We start from the raw sequence: 23,720 nt of genomic DNA, 5'->3' as shown, positions 1-23,720 counted from the left end.
AAGCAAAAGCCAATTACGCAAGCAAAGTAAAACCAAGAATTAATTCACTGTTTCCAATAGGCAGCCACGTGTTCAGCCATCTCAAGGAGAGCATGAACATGATTCCATCACACAAAACAGTAATTTGGGAAACAAACGCCATCACTCTAAACACCTCCCCCTTCCTCCTTCTTCCCTCCATTTTATTTACTGATCATGAGCATATGGTTTGGAATATCCTTTAGGTCAGTTTGGGTCACCTGTCCTGGCTATGTTTCCTCCCACTCTCTCCTGTACACCCAGCTTCCTCACCAGCATGGCCGTAGGAAAAGCAGGAACAGCCTCGGATCTGTGAAAGTCCTGCTCAGCAATAACAAAAACATCACTACATGATCAACCCGGTGTTCAGCACAAATCCAGAACACAGCCCCAGACCAGCTACTGTGAAGGAAATTAACTCTAGCCCAGCCAAAACCAGCACACTCACTCCACAGGTTAGGGTGTGGTAACAGGTGACAACTGACATTCAGGACACAAGAGATGGTCTCACCCCAAGCACCTCCACTGTTGCAGATCTGGTCTCCTCTGGAGTCTCCTGATGTGTGGAGGGTGGTGTGACCTGCAGTGATGCTGTTGAAAGATGCTTAGGGCATTTAAATTGCAGAAGAAAAAAGCCAGAGATGATTTTGCAGCCCAAAGCGCTCCTGCAGCTCAGGTATCTCCTGACACTCAAGAAACAGCTGGCACTGCCTGAAAGAGAAGGTGAGACCACTTCTCTGTAGGAGTGGATTAGCTGGGCAGAAGGAAGAGACCTCAGCCCCAGGGCCTTCATATCTGGATTTTAACTTCCACATGCACTGTGGCTCACCACTGCTCTCAAACACCCTCTGTACCACGGGGCTGCCAGAACCCTTCAGATATGGCTGCTTTTAGCTGCTGGCTTTTCATTCATCCTCCACTGACCTCTTTAACACCCACACAGGTGAGCCACAGCAGGACAGGACATGGCGTGGCCGGGGCAGCCAACACCCTGGGGTGAAGCTCCCAGCATCAGTGGATTCAGCCTTCCCCACATCTCCAGGGCTTGTTTTTATTGGTGTTTTTCTGGTTTTTTGAGGGTAAATACGTAACACTGTCACTTGTGAGCAGCAGATGTTGCCGAAGGCCCGCGGCAGCAGCACAGTCGGAGCGGCCGCGGCAGGATGGGATTAGCAGAGCTTATCCCCCCGGCCCTGCTGCCCTCAGCCTCAGCCCTCAGCCCTCAGCCTCAACCTCAGCCTCAGCCCTCAGCCTCAGCCCTGAGCCCTGGGCCCTCAACCTCAGCCCTCAGCCTCAGCCCTCAGCCTCAGCCCTCAGCCTCAGCCCTGAGCCCTGGGCCCTCAACCTCAGCCCTCAGCCTCAGCCCTGAGCCCTGGGCCCTCAACCTCAGCCCTCAGCCCTCAGCCCTCAGCCCTCAGCCTCAGCCCTCAGCCTCAGCCCTGAGCCCTGGGCCCTCAACCCTGAGCCCTCAGCCCTGAGCCCTGGGCCCTCAACCTCAGCCTCAGCCCTCAGCCTCAGCCCTGAACCCTGGGCCCTCAACCCTGAGCCCTCAGCCCTGAGCCCTGGGCCCTCAACCTCAGCCTCAGCCCTCAGCCCTCAGCCCTCAGCCCTCAGCCCTCAGCCTCAGCCCTGAACCCTCAGCTTCAACCCTCAGCCCTCAGCCTCAGCCCTGAGCCCTCAGCCCTCAGCCCTCAGCCCTGAGCTCTCAGCCTCAGCCCTGAGCCCCAGCCCTGAGCCCTGAGCCCTCAGCCCAGGCGAGGCTGGCCTGTCCCCACAGCTGCCCAGCCCTTCCCAGCGACTGGAGCTGCTCCAGCCTCCCAGAACACCCCGTGCACACCGTCCCCGAGTAACACTGGCTTGGTAAAACCAAAATGTATGTATTGAGAGACATGTACCATAGCACAGGGCAAATAGGTCATCATCCTAATACAAAATGTCCTCCACTTACGGACTGTGCTGTAGCAAATTCTTAGCTGGGAAGGTACTCCCTCAGCCTGGGCTTGGATACAAAAAACTCTGTGTTTTTAACATTCAATAAATAACAGTTTTACTAAGAAGTGCTGGTACATGCACCAAATAAACTATGTGTAAACAGCATGTATATTTCACACATAACACTGTCATATATATTTATATAGCTTTCAGTCATACATATTTATCCATGAAATATGAAAATACATAGCACTGAATGTAAAATAGTACACATAAGCCCACATGAATATATAAAACAGATACATAAAATGTATCTGTTCATATACAGATACTGTATATGAACCATCTGTAATGGTTCATATACATGAACCATTGCAAGTATAATATAAATATAAATAAAAATACCTATAAAGCATACGTTATATGCTTTTAAATATACATTTAGAAAACATTCCCTAATACAATTTTTTATATAGCATTCTCTATATAGAACCAATATGTAACATTACATTTATTCTGTTTTTCAGAGACAGGAGAAATTCTGTGCCTGCCTTCCCTAGCATTTGTTTCTCTCTATCTGCTCCTGCAGATCGAACCCAACTGTGCTGCAGAGCTGCCCAGTGATCCTCATTAAAAGGATGACGGTACTTCCAGTGACATGGATCTGCCTGGCTTAACCCCTTTGCAGAGCAGGATTCGATTCTGTGTGCTTCTATAAAGATAACTTTGCAACACTTACATTACATATTACACTAATACATACCTTTATATGGTGCAATATTGCAACACGTAAATAACTAAAGCATATTTATGAGCCTAAGAAAACATGCCTGCATAAGTATTTATTTCTTTTGTACCAATAACTCGAATATGGAAGCCATATATGGCATTCAGATACACACAAAACACTGTTTTTTACGTTTGCTTGTATTCCGCACTCAACGCTTTCCACACACAACGCTCAACGCTGACAGCGCGAAGGCGCCGCGCACGCGCGCGAGGCTCGGGGCCGCGCTCAGCCGGGCACGCGCAGCGCCTCTGGCCCCGCCCTGCCCCGCCCCCACCCCGCAGGCGGGGCCTGCCCCGATAAACACGGCCACGTGCGGGGGGGCGGGACCTGCCCGCGCTTCCGGCAACACGCGCCCGCCGCCGTCACATAAATAGCGCGGAGCGCTCTCGCAGCCACCGCACCGCTCCTGCCGCCGCTCCGGGTACGGCCCTGCGCCGCTCAGGGTACTGCCCTGCTCTGCCCCGGTCTGTCCCGCACCGCTCCGGGCACTGTCCTGCTCTGCCCCGCACCGGGTTCTGCCCAGGTCTGCTACGCACCGCTCCATTCGCCGCCGCCGCTCCCAGTCCCGGTGTTAGTCCCGCTCCGTGCCGTCGCCATGCCGTTCCTGGGGCAGGACTGGCGCTCCCCCGGGCAGAGCTGGGTGAAGACGGCCGACGGCTGGACGCGCTTCCTGGACGAGAAGAGCGGCGGCTTCGTGAGCGACATCAGCAGGTAGCGGCGGCGGCGCGGTCCGGCCCCGCTGCCGGGCGGTGCCGCCAGGGGGCGCGGTGCCGGGGCGGGGGGGCTGTGAGGGGCGGACGGGGCCCCGCGCCCCGGGCAGGCTCGGGACCGCCCCGGTGTCGGCGGAGCGGGGTCGTTGTCTGGGTGACCCCGGCCCTGCCGGCCGAAGGGGTCGGCGGCCCCTCCGGGCCTATAGGAAGCTCCGAGCTGGGGTCCCTCAGCCCCCGACGGGGTCCCCACGTCCCTACGGAGGCTGTTCCTCCCCGGGCGGCCGGGCCGTCCTTATGGCTGTGGAGTGTGGCGAAAAATCGAGGAGAAGGCGAAACCTTCCCCTTCCCCGCGGCCACAGGGCCGTGCCCCCGGAGAGCGTCGCCGGGCGTCTCTTGGGGGCCCTGGGGGTGGCTGCCCACCCTCCCCCTCCCCACAAAACAACCTTGCTTGGGGCTTCCCGGGCTCAGGCTCGGAAGGATGATGTGTCTGAAGCCATAAATCCTCCCCAGGCCATGAGTAATGTACCTTACGTGCTGCTTGACTAATCTGGCTGCAAAACATCAACAAACCCCCAAGATGGTGCGGGCAGGAAGCTTTGTAGAGCGTGGGTGTCGTGGGCTCCGGCAAGATCGCTCCTGTCAAAAGCAAACTTTTCTCACAGAGCTCCATCTTCTCCTCAGCTGTGCACTGCCAGGGCTGGGGTTACTGCCACGTTCCCACTGCTAGGGAAGGGTCAGGAATGCCCATGACAAAGGGACTTGGATTAAGAAGGGATTTGCTCTGAGCCACTCCTGAGACGCTATGGTGCAAGGAGGCTTATGTAGCAGGTATCTCCTGCTTTCTTTCATGTCAGCTGTAAGTAAAAATCAAGTTTAGGTTTGTGATTTGTAAATCGGTAGAAAAATGTCTGGCTGATGGTAGTATGTTGGGAATACTGAGTTTAGCATGGGTTTATACATTCCTTTTCCCATTTAAAAGCAAGGAGGTGACATATTGACCCCGGGCTGAGGTCCTTGCTCAGGTCCAGATGCTCAACCTGTCAAGATGCTATGAAGAATTGTGTGGAAACCTGGCAGTACATAAACAGGGTAATAATCTGCCTCCCATGCTGGAGCTCGTCCACTGCTGCTGTTATGGTGGTTTCAGATTACAGAGTCATTCAGTAGGAAGTCAACAGGCAAGCGTGTGCTGTTGACATGTGAGATTTAAAGCAGATCCATCTTGTGCTCTTGGGCTCAGATTCTGCCACTGCATGGGGCGTGTTAACCTGACCCCCTATTGATTTTGTGCAACCATGATAAAACATGAGCTTGGATATTCCAAAACAACTTCTTCCTTGCTGCCATATTCTGTTCTCTGGTTTTGATCCCCCCAGCAGGAAGCAGCATGGATGGGGGTACATGAGCAGCTGAGATGTTCTGCTCTCAGGTTTAGGTGGTTCTGAGCCAGCTGCAGCTGGCAGAAGTGTCTGGTTCCCCAATTTGTTGTTTCTGTGAATATTGTTCACCTTCAATGCTGCTGCTCTTCCCCTTCTGCAGTGCTGTGGTGGAGCCCATGGCAGTGGTGCCTTCCCAGAGCTCAGATGCCCTGCCAGGGGGATGCAGAGTAGGAGGAGAGTCAGAGTGCTCTGAAACTGGGAGAGGTTTCTTCTACCTCTGGGGCCATGTGCAGGTGCCAAACCAGAACACCCATCTGGATCATGCCACAGGGGATTTGGGTCTCTCCTGGCACTGAAACTCTGACTTGGTCACTTGACTTTTGCATATGCTGGTGGTGTGGCCACACAGACAGCCAATAAACAGAGGAAACAAGAAGTCTTGTCCCACAGGTTTCATTCCTTTTCAGGAGGCCGTGCTGAATAGCTGTCAGAGGTGTGTTTGGTATGGTGCTTGTGTTTGGGTTTTGTTTGAGATTAGGCAGTGTAAACACATGGCCTGTACAGGAAGCTTCCTGGCTGTGCAAGGGTCCGTGTGGCTGTCTCAGAGGAAGCTTCCCAGGGGCTGAAGCAGCAGCACCATGTTTTGGCACCTGTCAGAGCTCCAGGGCTGGCTGAGCCACAGTGGCTGAGAGGTGCCTGGGACCCTTCCTTGAGTTTAGGCCTGCATGCAGCCATGCTTCATCCCTTGTAAGCTGCTAGAGCAGTGGGGATGGCTGTGTTTTGTTATCCTGGATACATGGCCTGTCTTCTCCTTGGCACCTGGGCAGCAGGCTGTGTGCTGGGCCTCTGCTGGGAGCCCCTGGTGCTGCTGTCCTCCTCTGCCACCCCAGGGATCTCTGCAGCAGTGCCCTGGCTGCCCAGGGGCTTCTTGGTTTCAAGTTGTGGCTTGGATCTGCTGATTTGCAGGTCTGCAGTATGTGGGGATGTTGATGCACAGCCTTTATAGCTAGCCTTTCATTGCCCTTGAAGGAAATAAGGGGTTATAGCTCCCTTCCCTAATAATACAGCTACAGCAGAAGCAGGCAATGGGCAGTCTTGGCCAAGAGATCCTAGCTGTTAACTTGTGTAGTCACTACTATGTGGGGTCTGGAAAACCATCAGGAAAGTCTGAACCTCAGCTAAGCTTTTCCTGTAAGCTTGAAATAGTATTTTGTGGGAACTCTTTTGTTAATAAATATTTTGAGTACATATATATGTCTTCAGGGATGTCTAAATATGTCCTTCTGTAGCAGACTGACTGGCTCAGAGCAATCTGCTACCTACACTGGGAGGATATGGTGTTACTTAAGGATAGAAATAGGTTAAAGAGTGAAAAAGAACATTGCTCAGCAGTGTCCCAGCATGAACTGTGTAATCTCTGTTACCTGCTCCTGTCATGGGTATCTTGGCTAGCCCAGAATTGAGGCACCAGAGGTTCCTTTAAAAATACCAATACTGGATGTGTGCAGACTGCTTCTCTGGGGCAGCCTGCAAGAAGGCAGCTTTGGAGGCCACAATAAAAACCTACCTGTTTTTTTTCTCTCCATGCAGGAAACATAGTGTTCAACAGAATGCAGAACTAAACAGAATCCTTGCTTTGTGTCATTCACAGCTTTTGTAAAAAAGATGATCACAACAAAGAGAATCTCTTCAACAGCATAAACTATGATGTTGCTGCCAAGAAGAGAAAAAAAGATCTGCTGAATAACAAAGCCAAGACTCAATGTAAGACATCTTTTTGGACTTCTTTTTAAACAAAAGTTGCTGCAGAAGAATGGAAAATGCTCCATATCTATGATTTTTGCACAGTGCACGAAGAGCCTCCTAGAGCCTTGAAGGGCTTTGAGCCCATGTTTGACCTAAGTAGAGAGCTTGGATTCAGTTTAACATGAAGATTTATGCCCCCGTTAGTAATCCCTGTTCTGAGGAGTTGTGCTTGTTGTGTTCAGATTTTTGTCATTTGTTTGTCAGGAGGGTAATTTTTTCCTATGGTACATTCAAATGAACCAGTTCCAGTATTTTCCCCCTGTAGACTTCCTTGTGCACAACAGGCTAAATTTATTCTTCCTTCCATATGCATGTTGAGCACTAATCTACATTACTGGAGGCTACAAGCCTGAATGTAAGCTTTGATCCTATCTCTGTGTGCGGAGTGCATGAAAAATGAAATAAGATTTCAGCTCACTCAAAACAATAGAAGGCTGAAATCTTTCTGTGTGCACAGCGAGCAGCCGGGGTCTCAGCTGGGGCAGCACCCGGGGGAGCCTGCAAGGACAGCACGGCCTGAGTTGGGCTGACTGCAAGATAGGTACTGCAGTTACGTGTGAAGGCTACAAATGTAAACATAGCCAGAGGACATGAGTTACAATTCCCACACTGCTATTAACTCATTGTGCATACCCCAGGATTTTGGAAACTGTTGCCAAAAGTTGGCCCCTCAGTGTATTCAGTTCTCAGAACAAACAAATGTTACCATGACAGTTTTTGGCTGGATTCTGCTGTGACCTACCATTGAAAAGGGCTTGGCGCAGGGTCAGCATGCCTGTAACTGAGACTGAGCCTGTCCTTGGACTTACAGTACCAGGCAGGAGTACATTCCATAGCTCCAGTTCATTAATTTACAGGTTGCTTTAGGAGCTCAATTATTTTCTTTATGGAAAGGACTCCAGCAGGGTGGGGAGGAGAATTTTTTTTATACTAGCAGTTAAATTGCCAGTGTGTGGTGGAAGTAGGGTCAAAAGCCCATGTGAAAATGGAGTGGGAGAGGGACTGAGCAGCATAACTGCTTATAGTACAGGCTCTTCTGCAAACAGAGTTAGCAGTGTGTGCTGGGTATTGCGAAGTTATTTTGAGGAATGGATGGGACAACTCCCATTCTGAGGGAAGGGAAGGGCAATTAGAAATAGGAAAATTTTGGTCCCACTTAGTTTTTTCTTTTTTAGCAAGTTAGCTGCAAGCATAAGCATGCTCCTCTGAGCCTGACCTCACTGCTGAAAGCTCTCTCTTACATGCCTGGTGTCTCATGACATTTTTGCTCAACTTCAAATTTGACATACAATCCCAAGCCTGTAACCAAGGTAATAAATAGTTAATAAAATCAATAACAACAAAACCTGGCTGTCAGCCACACTTACTGTCTGGGACCAAAGAGGAGGTGCTATGGTATATCTGTGGCTGGGAGATTAAACATTTACAGTCTTGAGCTGTGTCAGTGAAACAGAAGCCTTTTCTGAGGCTTAGGGCTACAGTCTCAAATGAAGCTGTACAGAAACAAAGCAGCTCAGCAAGTTGCTAGATTTGGTTTCAAGTGTGGTGGTGTAAACAAAATAATTTAATTTATAGTAAAAGACAGTGGGTGTTATAAGCAGAACAGGGATACAGCTCTCTGAGGTGGAAGATTAACTGAGTGAAATGTCTTTGTCCAAACAGATTTTCACCAGGAGAAGTGGATCTATGTTCACAAGGGAAGCACAAAAGAGGTGAGTGCCTCTACAGGTTCTTTGTTCTCTTTTCTACTGATTTTTACAAGCAGTGGAAGATCCTGTGCTGATGTAAATCAGCAGAAGCTCTTAAGAGATAAGTGGAAGATCTGGCTTGTAGCTGGAATTTCAGTAATGATTTTAAGCCCCTATCAGGGATCTGGGGCTTGATGTACAAGGCTTTGTACGTGTGTTTAAAATATTACTTGTTTGCTTCCCTCATTTAAAAAAAACCAGCCATTTGCAGGCCAAGCCATAATACTGTTCTTGGCTTTCACCCAGTACAGTCCTAACATGGAAAATCATTGGAATTTATCACAAGGGCTCGCTTGCACTCATGGAGAGAAGCTGCTGTAGGAGACTGCTCTGAACTCAGACTGTGTATTGAACCCCAGGAATGTGTGGCTCATTCTCACACGTAAATTCCTGGGTCATGAGCAGAGCATGGGTCTCTCTTGGGAAACTGCCATAGTCTATACTGGGCCATGCCCACTCTTGATGTCAGTAAGTGCAGCTCAGCAGGAGCCAGGCCTGCCTCCTCTGGCTGTGAGCTGCTCCCTCCCATGGTTTGTACCCATCAGCTTGCTAAAATGAGTGGCTTTGGGTCAGGTCTGCTTGGTGCTGGCTGGACTCAAGTGTGCCAAAACATGACCCAGAGTGTTTCTTCTTCTCAGCGCCATGGGTACTGCACCCTGGGAGAAGCCTTCAACCGCCTTGACTTCTCCAGTGCCATCCTGGACTCCAGGAGATTCAACTACGTCGTCAGGGTGAGTCCAAGGCCAGGGGTTGTTGTGATGTGATGGAGGCTCTGGGCTGAGCACCAGTTGGGTAATGGGAAGCACTGGCAAAGAAGAGATGTCTGAGCATGCATGGGTGTGTTAGGCTTTTCTGCATGAAGTAATTCATGGAAGTTTTGTGTGTGGATAGATGCACAAATCTTGTCTTTAGTTTATTAAAATGGAAAGAAACTGGTGATAACGTGGAAGATGAGCTGTCCTTACCCTAGAATTCCTACTACTTTTCAGTTGTTTCATTCACTTTTGAAACCCAAAAAGCTTGGCTTCTAATTCCTGAGTTTTCAGTTTCTGAAAAAGAACATGGGCTGTCTGCAGATGCCACAGGGCACTGGAGACCTCTTTGCTCCAGAAGCTCCAATCTGAGGTGTGTGGAGCCTTGTCTCCATTGATGTGATACAGGAGGGACTCAGGAGAGCTGAGCATTTTTGGAATGAGGGGATGGGCTGATCCTCTTGGTGGCACTGATCTTAACTTCCCTGTTAAGGATCACAGCTGCTCTTAGTCCTTTGTGACTGGCAGTGGTTTCAGTGGGTGAAACATTTGTTTAGTCCTGACAACATTAGCTAATAAAGGAGTCATCAGCTTCAAGTTTGCCATGCTCTGACTTTGCAGAATGGGTCAGGGCTTGGGGTGGCCAAGGAGGTGGTAGTGATTGGGGGACCTACTGTCCTGAGAGCTGTGCATACTTGTATGTTTATCTGCATGTGATCTGCAAATTGATCTTGAATTTCAGAATGCTTAGCAAGATTTGGAATTCAATAAGGTTTTAAAAAGTTGTTAACTTGAGGCTGTTTTTGAACAGCTCCTTTTCATGCCTTGTTAGCAGCTGATCACTGGTGAGGCAACAGCTGCTCAGGTGTTAGGTTCTGGAGCAAGCAGCAGTGGTATTGCTTTCCCTTTGAGTCCAGTGTCATGAAAAGTGTCTAAGGAAGAAATTATCTGAGGAGGCTCCCCTTGATTTGTTCACCTAGGTTGTCCAGGTGACAAGTCACCTGTGGAAAATTCTGTCACCCTGGGAAGGGTACAAGCATTGGGGTGATGACCCACTGGCTGTGTAGGAAGGGCAGTCACTTGGATGTCCCATGACAGGAGAGGTAGCAAGGAATGGGGACTCTGGGGGAGGCAAAGCAGGATCCAAGTCATGTAAACTCAGGCTTTCCTAACTCTGCTCATTTTGGGACAACTTGTTTTCCTGCCTGTGCAGAAGTGCTCACCAGTGCTGAGGTAGTGGAGTTTCCTGATCTTGGAGAGATATATATACACACACAGCCGTGTCATCTTCAGGGGGATTACTGGAGAAGGAACAATTCATGCCAAGGCCATAACCCTTTAGTCAAATATAAAGAAGGAATGTAAAATAAAACTTGTTTAGTGCTGCAGATATCCCTTTGGCAGACTTTCTTATGACAGTGAAGAACTCCAAAGACCTCTGCTGAGCATGGCCTCGGGTCATGCTGTGCCACATGATGGGCTTCTGCTGCTTGGCCCAATGTGATAGATGTCTCATATGGGACTGCAAAGGTGGAGCAGAAGTCCCACTAAATTTTTTGTAGAGCAAATTTAAATTTCACTTAAGTCAGTGGGGTCTGGTGGGGGAGCTCAGGCTGACCTTCTTCTCTTTTTCTCTTGAGGACTCCATACACAGCACATTTGGGATGCTTTTATAAAAACAACAGTTTTGAAAGCTATGGAAGCTGACATGTGTCCTTGTTTTTACAAATTACCTCTCTTCTGAGCTTTTAAGAGTAGCTTTCCCCCAGTAGTTTTGCAGATATAGTACTACTGAGAAGTATGAAGGTTTCTAGTTGAGATTGACTTGTGGTTTGGCAGTTTAAAGAAGATATTAAACCTGGTACCATGGATCAAACTGTAAAATTGACTTCTTAAAATGAAAGGCTTGTATCAGCCAAGTCTCCAGTGGATAGTAGCTCATAAAATGCCTTTTATGCCAGATTTACTCATGAAAAGCTCTGCCTAGATGTGGATCATGTTTATGGTCCTTTGCAAGTCACAGACCTCCTAAAGCACATGGATGGGTAATCTGTCACATGGAAAATGCCTTGAATATTGGCAGGCAAAACAATTTTCCCTTCCTTCCCTCTCCTTTTTCTCTCTAGTTCCACTCCTTGCTCAGGGTACCTGATCCTAATGTCACGCTACTTAATTCATCAAGCAAATGCTTTTCAAAGAGGGGAGTTTGGTTTTGGAATTGGAGGCTGGGAAAGAATATGACAATGTCTGTAGGGCAAGAAAGGAGAGAAACAGCTGCAGGTTTGAGGTCTGCTGGCTACACCCAAGCTTGCCCTATAGAGACATAAGCTGTATCACTTGCTGGTAGCAAAATGGGCTCTCAGGCTTAGCATGAGCTCACCTTTCTGAGCTTCTCCAAACTTAAGTGAACAGTCCTTAAGTCTCTTCAGTGTTTGCTTCCTTGTCACAGAAGTTTCTGCTTTAGATACACCCAAACTAAGTTCTTGGAGTTTCTAATGGTGCCCAGATGAAATGGGCACCTCCTTCAAGTGGGGTGGAGGTATGAGCTGCAAGACACTTGGCAGGTATTTTTGATGGGCAAATACCATCAGCTGGAGCCAGTAACTCCATGTAAGTGAAGCAGAAGAAATTTTCTTCTAACTCAGTCTTATCTTGATGGTCTGCTGGTACAGCTCTGGAAGTGCCAAGTTACAGGTATTGGTGTCATGACTTGGTCCTTGCTGATCCTTCAAATGAGTGCATCTGCTTCCATGTTATAGAACAGTCAGTGTTCCCTTTTCAGGGCTAATAAGGAAGTGTGTGATTGACCCAGAGGACCCAAACTGTTTTTGGTCTGAAGTAGCCCTGGTTTCTCTAAGCCCTAGTCTTAGAGGTTTAATGAAAAGACTGGAAGCATTCTGTAGGCATAATTAATGGGAGCAGAGACAAAGGTGCCTGCAGCCCAGAAGTTGGTTTTCCTTCAGGAACACTGTGTTCAAAGACAGGTTTGGCAGCCTGCTTCTTCAGAAAGGGATTTCTCATATGATGATTGTGTAGTCCCAAGGGAACGTGCTGTTTCTGGTCATAAAAGCTTAGGTCATGTTAAGCAGCCTGGGCACAAGTCTTGTAAAATAACATGATCTAGGTTGTGTGCAGCCTTCTAAAGTAGTCTCTTCAATTTGTTTCTTAAGTTTTAATAGAGGTTAGCTCCAGGAGTCCTGGATTTATGCTGTCCTGAAGGAATATCAGCTGGATGCTGTCTCATGGAGATCTGTCAGCACCTGCACTGTAAATCATTATAACTCGCCTTGCCCTGGCTCCACCTGTCAGCTGACAGCCAATGTGACATTGCAGCCACCAAAAGTGAAGGACTGTGAGAGCAAGGTGGGGCTAGAGGAGGAATTTTTCATTTTTTCTGAGCAGTCCAGATGTGAGGAGTCAAATCCCCAACCATCAGGAACTTATGGATCCCCATGAGGTGCAGTCCAGCTTTCATATAGCTGGCTTGAGGTATTCAGTGGGGAATTTACCCTTCAGTAGTTTGAGACTTGTGATTTTAATCACTGCAGAGCCTTTCCCTTTTTCAGTCAAGGTTGTACCTTCCTGCTCAGCACAGCAGGATTTTTTGGCTCTTTGTGCTGTAAGCCCCAGCAGTGGTTATTTGGGGTGTGGATTGCCTGCACACCCCTGGGTTGAACCAAGACTGTGGCCAAAGTGCCATCTGGCTGTAGCAGGTCTGAGCAATGCTGCGCACAGTAGCCATGGGTGCACAGCAGTGTTTTCATGGCCCTGGAGCAGGAGCCCTAGTTCCCTGCCACATGGCACTGTTCTGTTTGCTTTTTTCTATCTTGTGCTTATGGGAGGAGAAGGATCTGCTCTGCTGCTGAAGCTGAGAGACTTTATGCTGCTACTCCAGATGGATGGCTGGTGGGTTTGAGCAGGAGCTCCACTGCACTCAGGGGAAGTGAGCAGGTTACTACCATGCTGGGTAGCCTCTGGGATACCTACTGTATCTCTTGCTTTTTCTCTATAGTTCTGGCAAACCTCTAATAGCAAATAAGATAGGGAAGGATTTTTTTTGTGGAGCTACCAGGTCAGCTTTCTTAAATTCTGAGGAGCTGGAAGAGTGAATTTGGATCTAATGCCCTCTTTTGCAAAGGTGTTGCAGACTTCCCAGCTCCAGTTAAAACTGGCTGGAATGCAATTACTTAGTGTATTTGAAAAGCAGACCTTTTAAAATTGCTCTTAACCTTTCCCTGTGCACTCTCTCCTACCATCTGTCCCTCTCAGCTGAGCGTGGGCTGGACTTAATGCAGCCACATCATAACATAGGCTTGCAGCTCTCTGGTCTTTTTACCCTACTCAGCATTAATCTGAATTCATCTGTCTGCTTTAGTCTGTATTATGCAAGTGGCAACATTAATTTATTTTTTTTTTATACTGCTGTAGACCCCAATTTGGCAATCTGTTAACTGAGATCAGAATTGGGGACTGTGCCAACACTAAAAGACCCCCCCAATGCACCGGAGCATTTGGGGCACAGATGAACTGTACTGCTTACCTGGTTTTTGTGTATTATATGAGCACAGAAGAATAAAATATCTTTTGATTTGGAGGACTAGCTAGTTGCTTCAGTCAGTGGTCCCTGGGGAGTGGAGTAGCCCTAGAAGTATTCACAACATAGTTTTCATATGGAATTTCATCCTGTGTTTATTGCTGTAGGAGAAGGGAGGTGACACATGATATCTGAGCTGGTTCACTGAACATAAATTGAACCTTGGTAAACACAGACAGGGCAAATTTGAATCTGTTCCTTTGGCTAAATTAATTTTGTACCAATTTAGTGTTCCTCAAGGAACTGAGATTTTTATCCTCATTGTTCTAAAAGAACAGCCCTGGTGTCCAGCTCCTCTGCTATTACATTACATGATGCTTATCGCTGTGTGCGTTTTGGTGTTTTTAGTAAGGGGCACAATGTTGCTAACACCCAGCCTGGAGGAAACTGTCTCTGTGCCAGCTCCAGAACAGTGCAATCTGGAGATTGCACAGACAAGCTGATCTGGGTGCATGTGTGGCCAGTGTACAGATGGAGTCTGGCAAATTGATCACTATAATCAAAGGTCTGAAGGCGAAACAGTTTAGGGTAACAGAGTACTACAGACTACTGTGGGACATTGGTTGAGTTTTTTTCCTACTTATTCACCCAGTATTTAAAAAAATAAAGACCTTTTATAAACTTTTCAAACATCATGCAAGCTGCCTTGTATTTAGTTATTGTGGTCTCATTTAGCTGATACAGCCAGAAAATCCACTGATGCTTGTGCACCAAATATTCCCCAACTCTCCTGCATCTCCCATTTCTTCCAAACAAGCCAAGAAAACAAGCAGCCTGTCCTTGACAGGACTTAGTGCAGGTCTCTTTTCATCTTGGAGGTTTTTTTGGTCATGTGAGGTGCAAGATATTAATAGAATGTAAACTCAAAGCCATCTGATGGTGGTGTTGGCCTGGATATTAAACAGAAGAAGAGATTGGTCACTGAGGCGACTTCACTGCTCCTAAGTGGCAGTCACATGCCAGTGCCCCAGATGAGCAGGGCAGGCTGCAGTAATACCTCTCCCTCAGCTCCCACTTCATGGCAAGCTGCCAGTGACTTTTTGGATGCATTCCTGTCATTCTTACAGCAGGGCAAACAGTTCAGCTCATGACTTATCAAGTCTAGTCAAAAGCCATCTTAGTTACTTGACACAAGTAGTTGCACCTTCTCTGGACTCTGTGGTGCCAGCAATGGGATACTGGAGCTGCAGATGATAAAGGATTAATAAGCTGGTCATGTGGCAATGTGTTGATTGATTTGTAGCATAAAAGGTTTTTCCTTTCCTTTCTAAATTAAAACAGAAGTCTATGTACATCCAAAACAAATGGACTGACACGTGGGCAGGCTGTGCATTTATATAATGTTGGGGGAAGGGAGAAAGGCTTGTAAGATCACAGGCCACGTGTTCTGCAGAGCATGTTCCATAGGAAATTTCCCCAGCTGTCTTGTGGCAGAGATGGGGAAGAGAGAGTATCCTTCTGTTAACAACTGCAGCCCAAATTCACTGCTCAGCTTGCCCAAGAGTCAGGAGGTCAATGATGGGAAGTAAATTCTAATTGAAAGTAAAAGCAAGATTTCCATTAGGGAGGTTAACCAGTAAACAGGGCAGACAGGGAAAGGTGGTTTGTTACTGTGGTTGTTAGAGCTAAACAGGGAAGGAGACTTTGGGAGGGAAGGGGTTTGTTGTGGGGAGGATTTTTGTTCTTCCTACAGTACTGAACCTTTCTGTCGTGGCGACAGCGCCCTGACAAAGCCCATGCAACCAGGAGGTGACGTAAATTGTGGAGTCTGATTCTCATTAATGGTCTGTCAATAATGTGCCCATGCACACAGGCATTTGCTCGTGCTCCCTTATGACACTGCTTGTTTGTGCCCCGGTGCGGGACGGTGACGCTGGCTGAGGCTGTTCCCTTGGTGTCAATAGTGGCTGTTAGTCCAAGCACCACTGTGGTTTCTCTGCATCTCTGAGCCATGAAATCAAGTTCCCTCTCCCCCCATAGTGAAGATAATTAAAATGCCTTTTTCCCCCTACCTCTTTTGATGTGAGTTTAATTATTTGACCTCTGCTCTCCTTCCCTTTTTGCATTACTTTGCTCTGTTGTTCTGTCTCCGTTTTATTTTCAAGCAGCAAACAAGTCTCTGGACTGTTTTGCTGTGTCATGTGACTAGGAGTCAAGATTAGAAAGGTATCTCTGTGCTTGAAGGCTTGCAACTTCTATTTTTATCCACAGCTGTTGGAACTGATAGCAAAGTCTCAGCTGACGTCACTGAGTGGCATTGCCCAGAAAAACTACATGAACATTTTGGAAAAAGTGGTTCAGAAAGGTAAGAAACGGAAATGGTGAGGAGGAGTCTGATTTAATCTGGTGTACTTTGGTGAACCACATCCTTAACAATAGTCAGGCAATGCAAAATGGGTGAAGAGGGGCTCCACTGTTTATTTCTGTAGTGCACTTCTGCTTTCTTTTCCTCAATGAAGGGCTTGGTGGGAGGGGAAGGAATTTCTGTAGTCTGGTAGGTGTCTGAGAGGTGACTCCTCCTTTCCCAGCTTTGCTCACTGCCACCCCTTCTGCATCCTACTGAGTCCTATTTCTGGCTGCTCATGCCCTTGGCCAGGCATATCTGCAGTCTCTACTGCTGCCTTGCTGGCATTGTGCTGTACCTGCTGCTCCCACTGCTCTGGAGGGGTCTTCACCTGTTCAGGGGAATGAATTGTGCTTGAGATGTGGCACTTCCCTCGTGGATGTTTAGCTGTCCCTAAAGCCTGGGCATTGACAGCAGCCTGTTGTTATACATAATGAGAAATGTGCATTAGATGGGGAAGAGGTGCACATAGATAACTCCTTACACAGTATCAGAGGGGAAAACTGGCTGGTTGCCAGAGACTGGAAATGGGAAGTGCAGCAGATCTCATCTGCTTATCCTGCGAAGCTCCCTTTCCATCTGCTGTCTAACCTGCTCTGCCTGGCTAAGGTTTAAGTGTTTTCCTCTGAAAAGAAAAGCACAGGCTGGCTCTCTTGGCCTGTGAAATTACAGCAAATAACTTGCTTGAGAAATATGTAGATTCAGAGAAGGATTTTGACAATTCTTATTTTTAACATTTCCTGTTCTTCCAAAGTCCTTGAAGATCAGCAGAACATCAGGCTAATAAGGGAATTGCTGCAGACCCTCTACACATCCCTCTGCACGTTGGTTCAACGTGTCGGCAAGTCTGTCCTGGTGGGAAACATCAACATGTGGGTGCACAGGATGGAGAGCATTCTTCACTGGCAGCAGCAACTGAACAACATTCAGATCACCAGGGTAAGCACAAATCCTGAAAGCTAAAAATATTTTCTCCATCATGAAACTTTTTTTTTTTGTCAATGGCTCTCGTTTGGGTGACTGCTTCCCACTCTACTCTCAGTGAAAGCACAGACTTGGAAGGGCCTGGAGTTGCCAAAATAACTGGATGCTTTCCTAGCATTACTTGACTCCCTTAATTCAAACTTAATGTACATAACCCAGGATCGTGCTTGAGGTTACTGGTCACAGACTGGCTTGAGTCCATACTGGCTTTGAAATACTGTGTGAACAGAGCTGGACAAAAAACCATCTTCCCCTCTTCAGTCCTCAGAGGCCAGGCCTCAGTGTGAAAAGTCAACTCAGGCTTTCTCAAATTGAGCAATTGCCTTCAAAACTTGCTTACCAGACAGCCAAGGTTTTTAGATTTGTTTAATCTGTAAATTAAATGCAAATTTTCAAATAGCTGCATAACTTCATACTTCCTGGCTGAAAATACCAATGATTCTTCCAGTAGTCTGGAGTTACCTGTTCCAGCTGGATGAGTCCTGCTTTTACAACATCTGTTTTTTCAACAGCATCTGTGGGGATGGGAAGGATGTTTTAGATGATAAATTTCTAGACTGGCTTTACATGGAAATCAAATCTGAACTGGTTTCATGTAACACAATCACAGCAGGTTTGATGTTGGACTAGACCTCTGGAGGTCATCTGGTCAAACCCCTCTGCTCAAGCAGGGATACAACAATAAGTTGCCCAGGACTATATGTACATTCTTTACTCTGCTGAAATGCTAAAGCTTTCCCCCCATGCTGACATCTGTTGATGTTCTCCTTGTAGTCTTGAAGAACTCTGCCTATTCAGGCAAAAATGATCAAAATATTGCTTGTGAAAGGAACTGCCTTTTATACATAGTTGTGTAGGTTTGCAGACACTTTAGAAAAAGTAAATAAAATACATGTAGAGCATGCAAAAAAAATTCATACCACTGAAGATAACTTCAGTTCAAGCTGGAACAAAACCAGATGAATTCAGAGAAGGGAAGAAGCTCAGCTCTGTGCAGCCAGTTACTTATGGTGCAGTGAACTTGTGGTGTTTCTGAAAGGGAAAATGTCTTGCAACACCCAAGACCTAAATCTTTTTTAAAAAACCTCAGAAAATGTAAAACCAACCTTGAAAAACATTGTATGTGCTATGGCTGCTTCAAAAAAAAAGACAAACTTCTGCCCAGAAAATGACAGCTCACTGATCTGGTCTGGTCTAATCTATGTTCTTTCTGCAAAAATAAGTAATGCTTGAAAAGTTCTGGAAAAGAGTACTGAGGGAAGACTAGTAGCAGATGAGCTTTTGGCCTGATCCAGAAAACCTGTAAGGATTTGCTTGTCACACAAGCTTTTGGGTTTTTTTCAGAAAAAGATATACAAGTGTGAGCTTTCTTTGGTTTTTGGTTTTGTTTTTTTTAACCCAAGAGTCTCTGAGCTTACTCTTGCCTGTTGTGCCCTAGCAAAGCTTATATGCAGCCATAGTTCAGAAGAATGCAAAATACAGCCTGGCAAGGAAGAGCAGTGGGACATGATCCAGGGATCCAGTGCATTCGTCCTCCCCCAAAAAATGTGCCAGGCTGTCATGGAAAGGAATGTCCTCCAGACACTGCAGGGACAGTTGACTCCTCCTGGAGTGATTGTCAGCTCTGCCTGGCAGGTGGTGCTGCAGAAATGGATGTTTTGGTCAAGGAGCTCAGGTCCTTGCAGGTCCCGGCAGTGTCACTGCTCGGGGCAGGCCAGCACTGAGGGAAGGCAGGAGCTGCTGCTGTGCTGACATACTTATTGTTCCTTGGAGTCTCCCATGCCGTGGGAGGGCTGGGGATGGGGCCACATGATTAAAAGCAGCCTCATGCAGTGTGTCCCTGCTGCTGGTGGGCTGTGTGCTGCTTGTTTGAAACAGTTAATAGCTCTGCCAGAGATGAGGCGGGTGCTGTGACTCTGCAACTTAAAATAGCAGCCTCTCTGTGCAGGGTAAAGGATGAACTTGGCACATCTGTCTAACATTGTTTCTTTGTTGGAGCCCAATCCTAGAAGCTGCTGTTTGCCTTAATAAGGCTGGGGCTGGTTTTCAAGCTGCAGCTCGTGCCCAGGTTGTGGTCCTTGCTGATGCCTTGCTCCTGTGTATAGCTTGGATTTGCCCTGAGTGCAGGACATGCAGATCTCCTGTGGTCAGCTTGCCCTGGAGCTGTACCCCAGGTGGACTTGCAGAATAATCCTGGACCCTGTGGAGGCTAAGCAGAGGTGGATGGGGCTGTCTTTTGTCTCTTTAGGCTAGGATCTGCTTTTGTGTGGCTGAACAGCCTGGAAAACCAGGGCTGTGGGAAAGGGGCAGGTCCTTCAAGTGTTCCCAGAGGAAAAGCTAACCCTGCCAGCAGTGACCTGGGAACCCATGCTGTGAGTGCTCACCAGCCACTGCTGTGGTTGCAGCAAGACCCTGTGATGATATAAGCTAAAACCCATGTCAGAAGAGCATGGGATTCCCAGCTGTGTAACCAGAGCTGAACTTGAGAAGCAGTGCCCATCTGCCTGGAGGTGGAGAGGCCTGGATGGACAGTAGCTGATACCACAATACAGCCCATGTCCTGCTGTAGTGAAAGCTGATGGTGATACTTCAGGGAGCAGTCTCACAAGTATGGATGTAAGGGTGGACAAAAGGGAGCGAAGGAGGCTTGGACTGCAACTCTCCTAATTATTGTACTACAGATAAATGTCCTCTTCCTTGAGGTTATCTCAAACAGTTATGGGGCAGAAGATCCAATATTTCCATGTTAAATGTCTCCTTTATTTAGAAGAGGGAACTGCTGCTTTGTTCTCTGTGTGAAGAAGTTTTAAAAAAGCAGCAGTTATGCAGCAAGCTAGGATTTCTTATGTTTCCAGCTTCCTGGGAGCTCAGCTCTGTGTGTCTCTTGCAGCCTGCCTTTAAAGGCACCACGCTCACGGACCTGCCCCTGTGCTTGCAACTGAACATCATGCAGCGACTGAGCGATGGCAGGGACCTGGTCAGCCTGGGCCAGGTGGCTCCTGACCTCCAGGTGCTCAGTGAGGACAGGCTGCTGTGGAAGAAGCTGTGCCAGTACCACTTCACAGACCGACAGGTATGAGGAGAGGTGCAAACTGCCATCAGTTTTTGGTGTACTCTCCCTCCCCAGAAAGAGTGTCTGCCCTGCATGTTCTCTTACTTGGCTGGCTCTTGGATCTGAGGACTGTGCAGCAAGCTGATAATATAAGCTGGCATGGAAATGGCTGTGAAGATGATTTATATAGAGGGTTTTACATGCCACAGCAATGATTCCTGAAATAGGAGCTTGGGGAATTAATCATACACTGAATTTCAATCCTAATCCAGGTGGGAACAACTGCATGACTTGCAGTTGCTCCTTGCCCCACGTGTGCAGGGAAAACGTGCAGGCAAGCTCCAGCAATCACCCTGATGTCCCAGGGACTGACACCCTTGCAGAGAATCTTTGTGGATGTGTCCATGAGCTGTACTCCCTTGCCCTTCAGAGCAAGAAATCCCCTCTGAGCTGTTCTGTGAGTGATGGGATGATATGTGGAAAACAGCCCTGCTGCTGCCCACTTTGTACCTGTGTAAACATCTCTGGCAGGCTGGGAATCATCTGGGATCATCTAAACTTAAAAGCAAACAAACAAAAATCACTCTCTGTTTATGGGTGAATGTCTGGGGTGTTTATGCTAGACCTCTGCACTTCAGAAACCATGTGCCAGATTTCTCTGTTGACCTGGCTTTATTTACTCACTCTGAATCTGACTTTAGAAGTGACTCTGGAGGAGTTACTTCTTTTATTAAGTAGATTCAAATCCAGTCTCTGAAACTAATGAACCCTAAAAACTAATTTACCATATTAGTTTGGGTGTCTCCCAAACTAATATGGTAAATCATTGTCTCTTACAGAAAAATACCTCAACTTTTACAGCTATTAAATTACTCTAAATTACTCTACTTGCTGTGCTGCCTGCCAGAAACAGTGGTCAGAGCAGTATGAGAGAGCTCCCAGGGTTTCAGGCTTCCTATAGTGAGGTTGATGAAGGCAGAACAGACCTTCATGATGGTATTGAGTGAGGTTGTTCCTATCAGGAAAATGCTTATAGCTTTTTCAGCTATAAGTAGAAAGTAAGAAGCTGAGAAGTCTTCAAAGTAAGAGCTTTCTCAGTGTTGCAAGGGAACTGTTATGGCACTGGCAGGGTTGACATGTGAGGGAGGGAACACCATGAGCTGAACAGACCAAATCAGTTTTTGACTGCTATAATTGTGTGCATCTTTTCTTTAAGATTCGCAAACGTCTGATCTTATCTGACAAAGGACAGCTGGATTGGAAGAAGATGTACTTCAAGCTCATAAGGTGTTACCCACGGAAGGAGCAGTATGGTGACACACTGCAGCTGTGCAGGCACTGCCACATCCTTTCCTGGAAGGTATGAGGTGCTGGTGGGACAGACTTGACTGGGGCAGGAGCTGTGGGGCATCCAGTGCTTCCTCTGAGTGCAGCTGGCTTAGGCTGTGGCAGTTCATTTGCCTGCATAGCCTAGTGAATCCCTACATCTTAATTCTCCCTCAGCTATTAAGACCCTTTCTTCTCTGTGCTTCAGAGATCCCAGCTTTATCTTGAACATGAGTAGTGTCCATTGGGGCCAGAGGGTTGGAAAATGGGGGGCATGTTTTAGGGCTGCCTGCAAGAAATCATTTTAGCACTGCCAGCAGCTTCCTCTACCCATTATATGCAAATGGAGGTCTTGGCAACAGGGTTAGCTGGAATGAAAGCTGATGGCTGCAAAACAGCTCAGGACAAAAATCTGCTGACCACTGTGGTGATATGCAAGGCATGTCTCTGGAGTTAAACTCCAGTAGCTGATGGTAGGCTCTAGACTCTCTTCCCTCAGAAGGGGGGGAGCAGAATTAATTGGATCCTTGCTGCTTTTTTTGATGACTTGCCCCTAAGATATTAATTCTAGTTCTGAGCTGTCTGCTATTCTGGGCTCTGTTCTACCTATTTGCACACGGGATGTCTGGCAGAGGGGCAGTGCTAAGTTGGCTGATGCTTTGGCAGCCTTTCTGCAGCCTCTCTAAATAGATTTGTTTTCTCTTTCCCAGGGTACTGATCACCCCTGCACAGCCAACAACCCAGAGACTTGCTCCACCTCTCTGTCACCACAAGAGTTTATCAACTTGTTCAGGTTCTGAACTTGGGTCAGCACAGCCTATGCAATTCCTACAGGACACTGTCACAGAGCTTGGACACTCCATTTGTAAATAGTGTAAATATTCATGTTTGCTTGAAGCTCCTGAGTCAAGAAACAAGAGGATCTCGGAGAAGAAAGGTGAAGTTGCTCACTGACAAGCAGCACTTAAGGAATACAGACTTCCATAGGAATGGTGTATAAATACAGCATGTTGTACAGAGTCCCTTTTTTATCATCAGAGTACAAGATACAGGGCAAAAAGACCTTCATTTTTTGTTTTTAGAAGTTAAAAATGAATTTGCCCCGCATCCATTTGAGAACTCTTTTGGTTTGTTTCTAATAGAGAGAAAGCAATATGAGGCTAGGACTGTTGAACTGTTCCTCCATCTGGTTTTATTCAGCATACATATTTATAAGTATGACATTTTAGAAATATTTATGAAAAATATCCCTGTGACAAGTTTAATAATACTTTTGTGTTTTTAAAAGGACACATTGTGAAATACTTAGGATAGAAATCTAGCCTACTTGCGAGACAGAATCGCAACACACCACTTTCTACCTCCAATAGATTGAGTACCTTTCAAACAAAACTCCAGTGTACAATGTGAACTTTTGTATTTTGTACAATGATTTAAAGGGAAATGTTTGTGATAGTAAGCATCTTTTCCTGTATTAATGCTTACCTCTTTACATTAGTTTTCTTGCTCTGCTCAGTGCTTGAATGCCTAGATGATAGGCACCATACGAATACCTAAGAATTTACTCCATCCTCTTTTGATTTGTTGGTTTCATGAAAGACCATGCAAATGTGACAAGAGAAGACAAAAGGATGAGCATTATCTATAAGGGAGGAAGTTCTATGATAGGGAAACAAAGGACTGGATTTAATCTCACAAGGTAAATTCTTATCTGCTTCATTAGGTTAATTGCACTAGTTGAAATCCTAAGTGAGGTTAGAATCTGTTTCGAGCCTGTGTTTTCCAACATATACACTGCTCTGTACTCCTACTGCTGTCAAGTGAATTCAGTCATCTTGGAGCTGGTAAAATATGGGGGAGCTGGGCCACTGAATCTCGTGAAATGATGCAGTTTTTATTCCCTGCAAGACTGGCAGCAGATGTTGTGTTTCAGAGCCCTGGAGCTTAGGGAGTGATTGGTACTTAGCAGTCAGGGCTTGGCTAAGCAAGGGATTTCCAACATATTGATATCTTTGGTTCTTTCTCCATGCCAGGACCAAAGACCCAAGGACCCTAGTCCCTTCTGCTTCCAGTGCTGAGCTGCTTTGTGGGATCCTCTGACCCTAACCCAGAGCTAAATTTTCAGTCCTATAGAGTAGGTCTGGGGTCAGGTTATCAGCACCTTTGCCTGCTCACCATGGCCACTTCACCATGGCTGTGATCTGGTTCACTGTCTCCTCTGTTGCATGCAGTGCTTCACTTTTCTCTATAGAGTGGAGCTTGAAGAATCCAGCTCCTACATAGCA

General features: G+C 47.0%; 2 protein-coding genes across 2 annotated transcripts in view; one reads left to right on the top strand and one right to left on the bottom strand.

Annotated features, from left to right (window-relative positions):
- Positions 1-3,061: 3,061 nt before the first annotated feature.
- Positions 3,062-23,567, top strand: FBXO32 (F-box protein 32). The gene is made up of 9 exons (XM_074556525.1): positions 3,062-3,451; positions 6,481-6,593; positions 8,298-8,347; positions 9,022-9,114; positions 15,941-16,034; positions 16,828-17,012; positions 19,948-20,130; positions 21,326-21,469; positions 22,146-23,567. Exons 1-9 carry the CDS (start codon positions 3,336-3,338, stop codon positions 22,233-22,235), a joined length of 1,068 nt encoding a protein of 355 aa, XP_074412626.1. The 5' UTR covers positions 3,062-3,335; the 3' UTR covers positions 22,236-23,567.
- Positions 17,421-23,720, bottom strand: part of NTAQ1 (N-terminal glutamine amidase 1) — a 34,847-nt gene continuing 28,547 nt past the window's right edge. Inside the window, exon 6 of the mRNA XM_074556534.1 lies at positions 17,421-17,572. Within this exon, the coding sequence (XP_074412635.1) occupies positions 17,436-17,572 (137 nt within the window). The 3' untranslated portion in view covers positions 17,421-17,435. The remainder of the gene's footprint in view (positions 17,573-23,720) is intronic.

This window comes from Zonotrichia albicollis, chromosome 1 (assembly GCF_047830755.1).
Source record: "Zonotrichia albicollis isolate bZonAlb1 chromosome 1, bZonAlb1.hap1, whole genome shotgun sequence".
Lineage (NCBI taxonomy): Eukaryota > Metazoa > Chordata > Aves > Passeriformes > Passerellidae > Zonotrichia > Zonotrichia albicollis.
The sequence above is the reverse complement of the archived record's forward strand: the minus strand, read 5'-3'. Positions and strand labels throughout refer to the sequence as shown.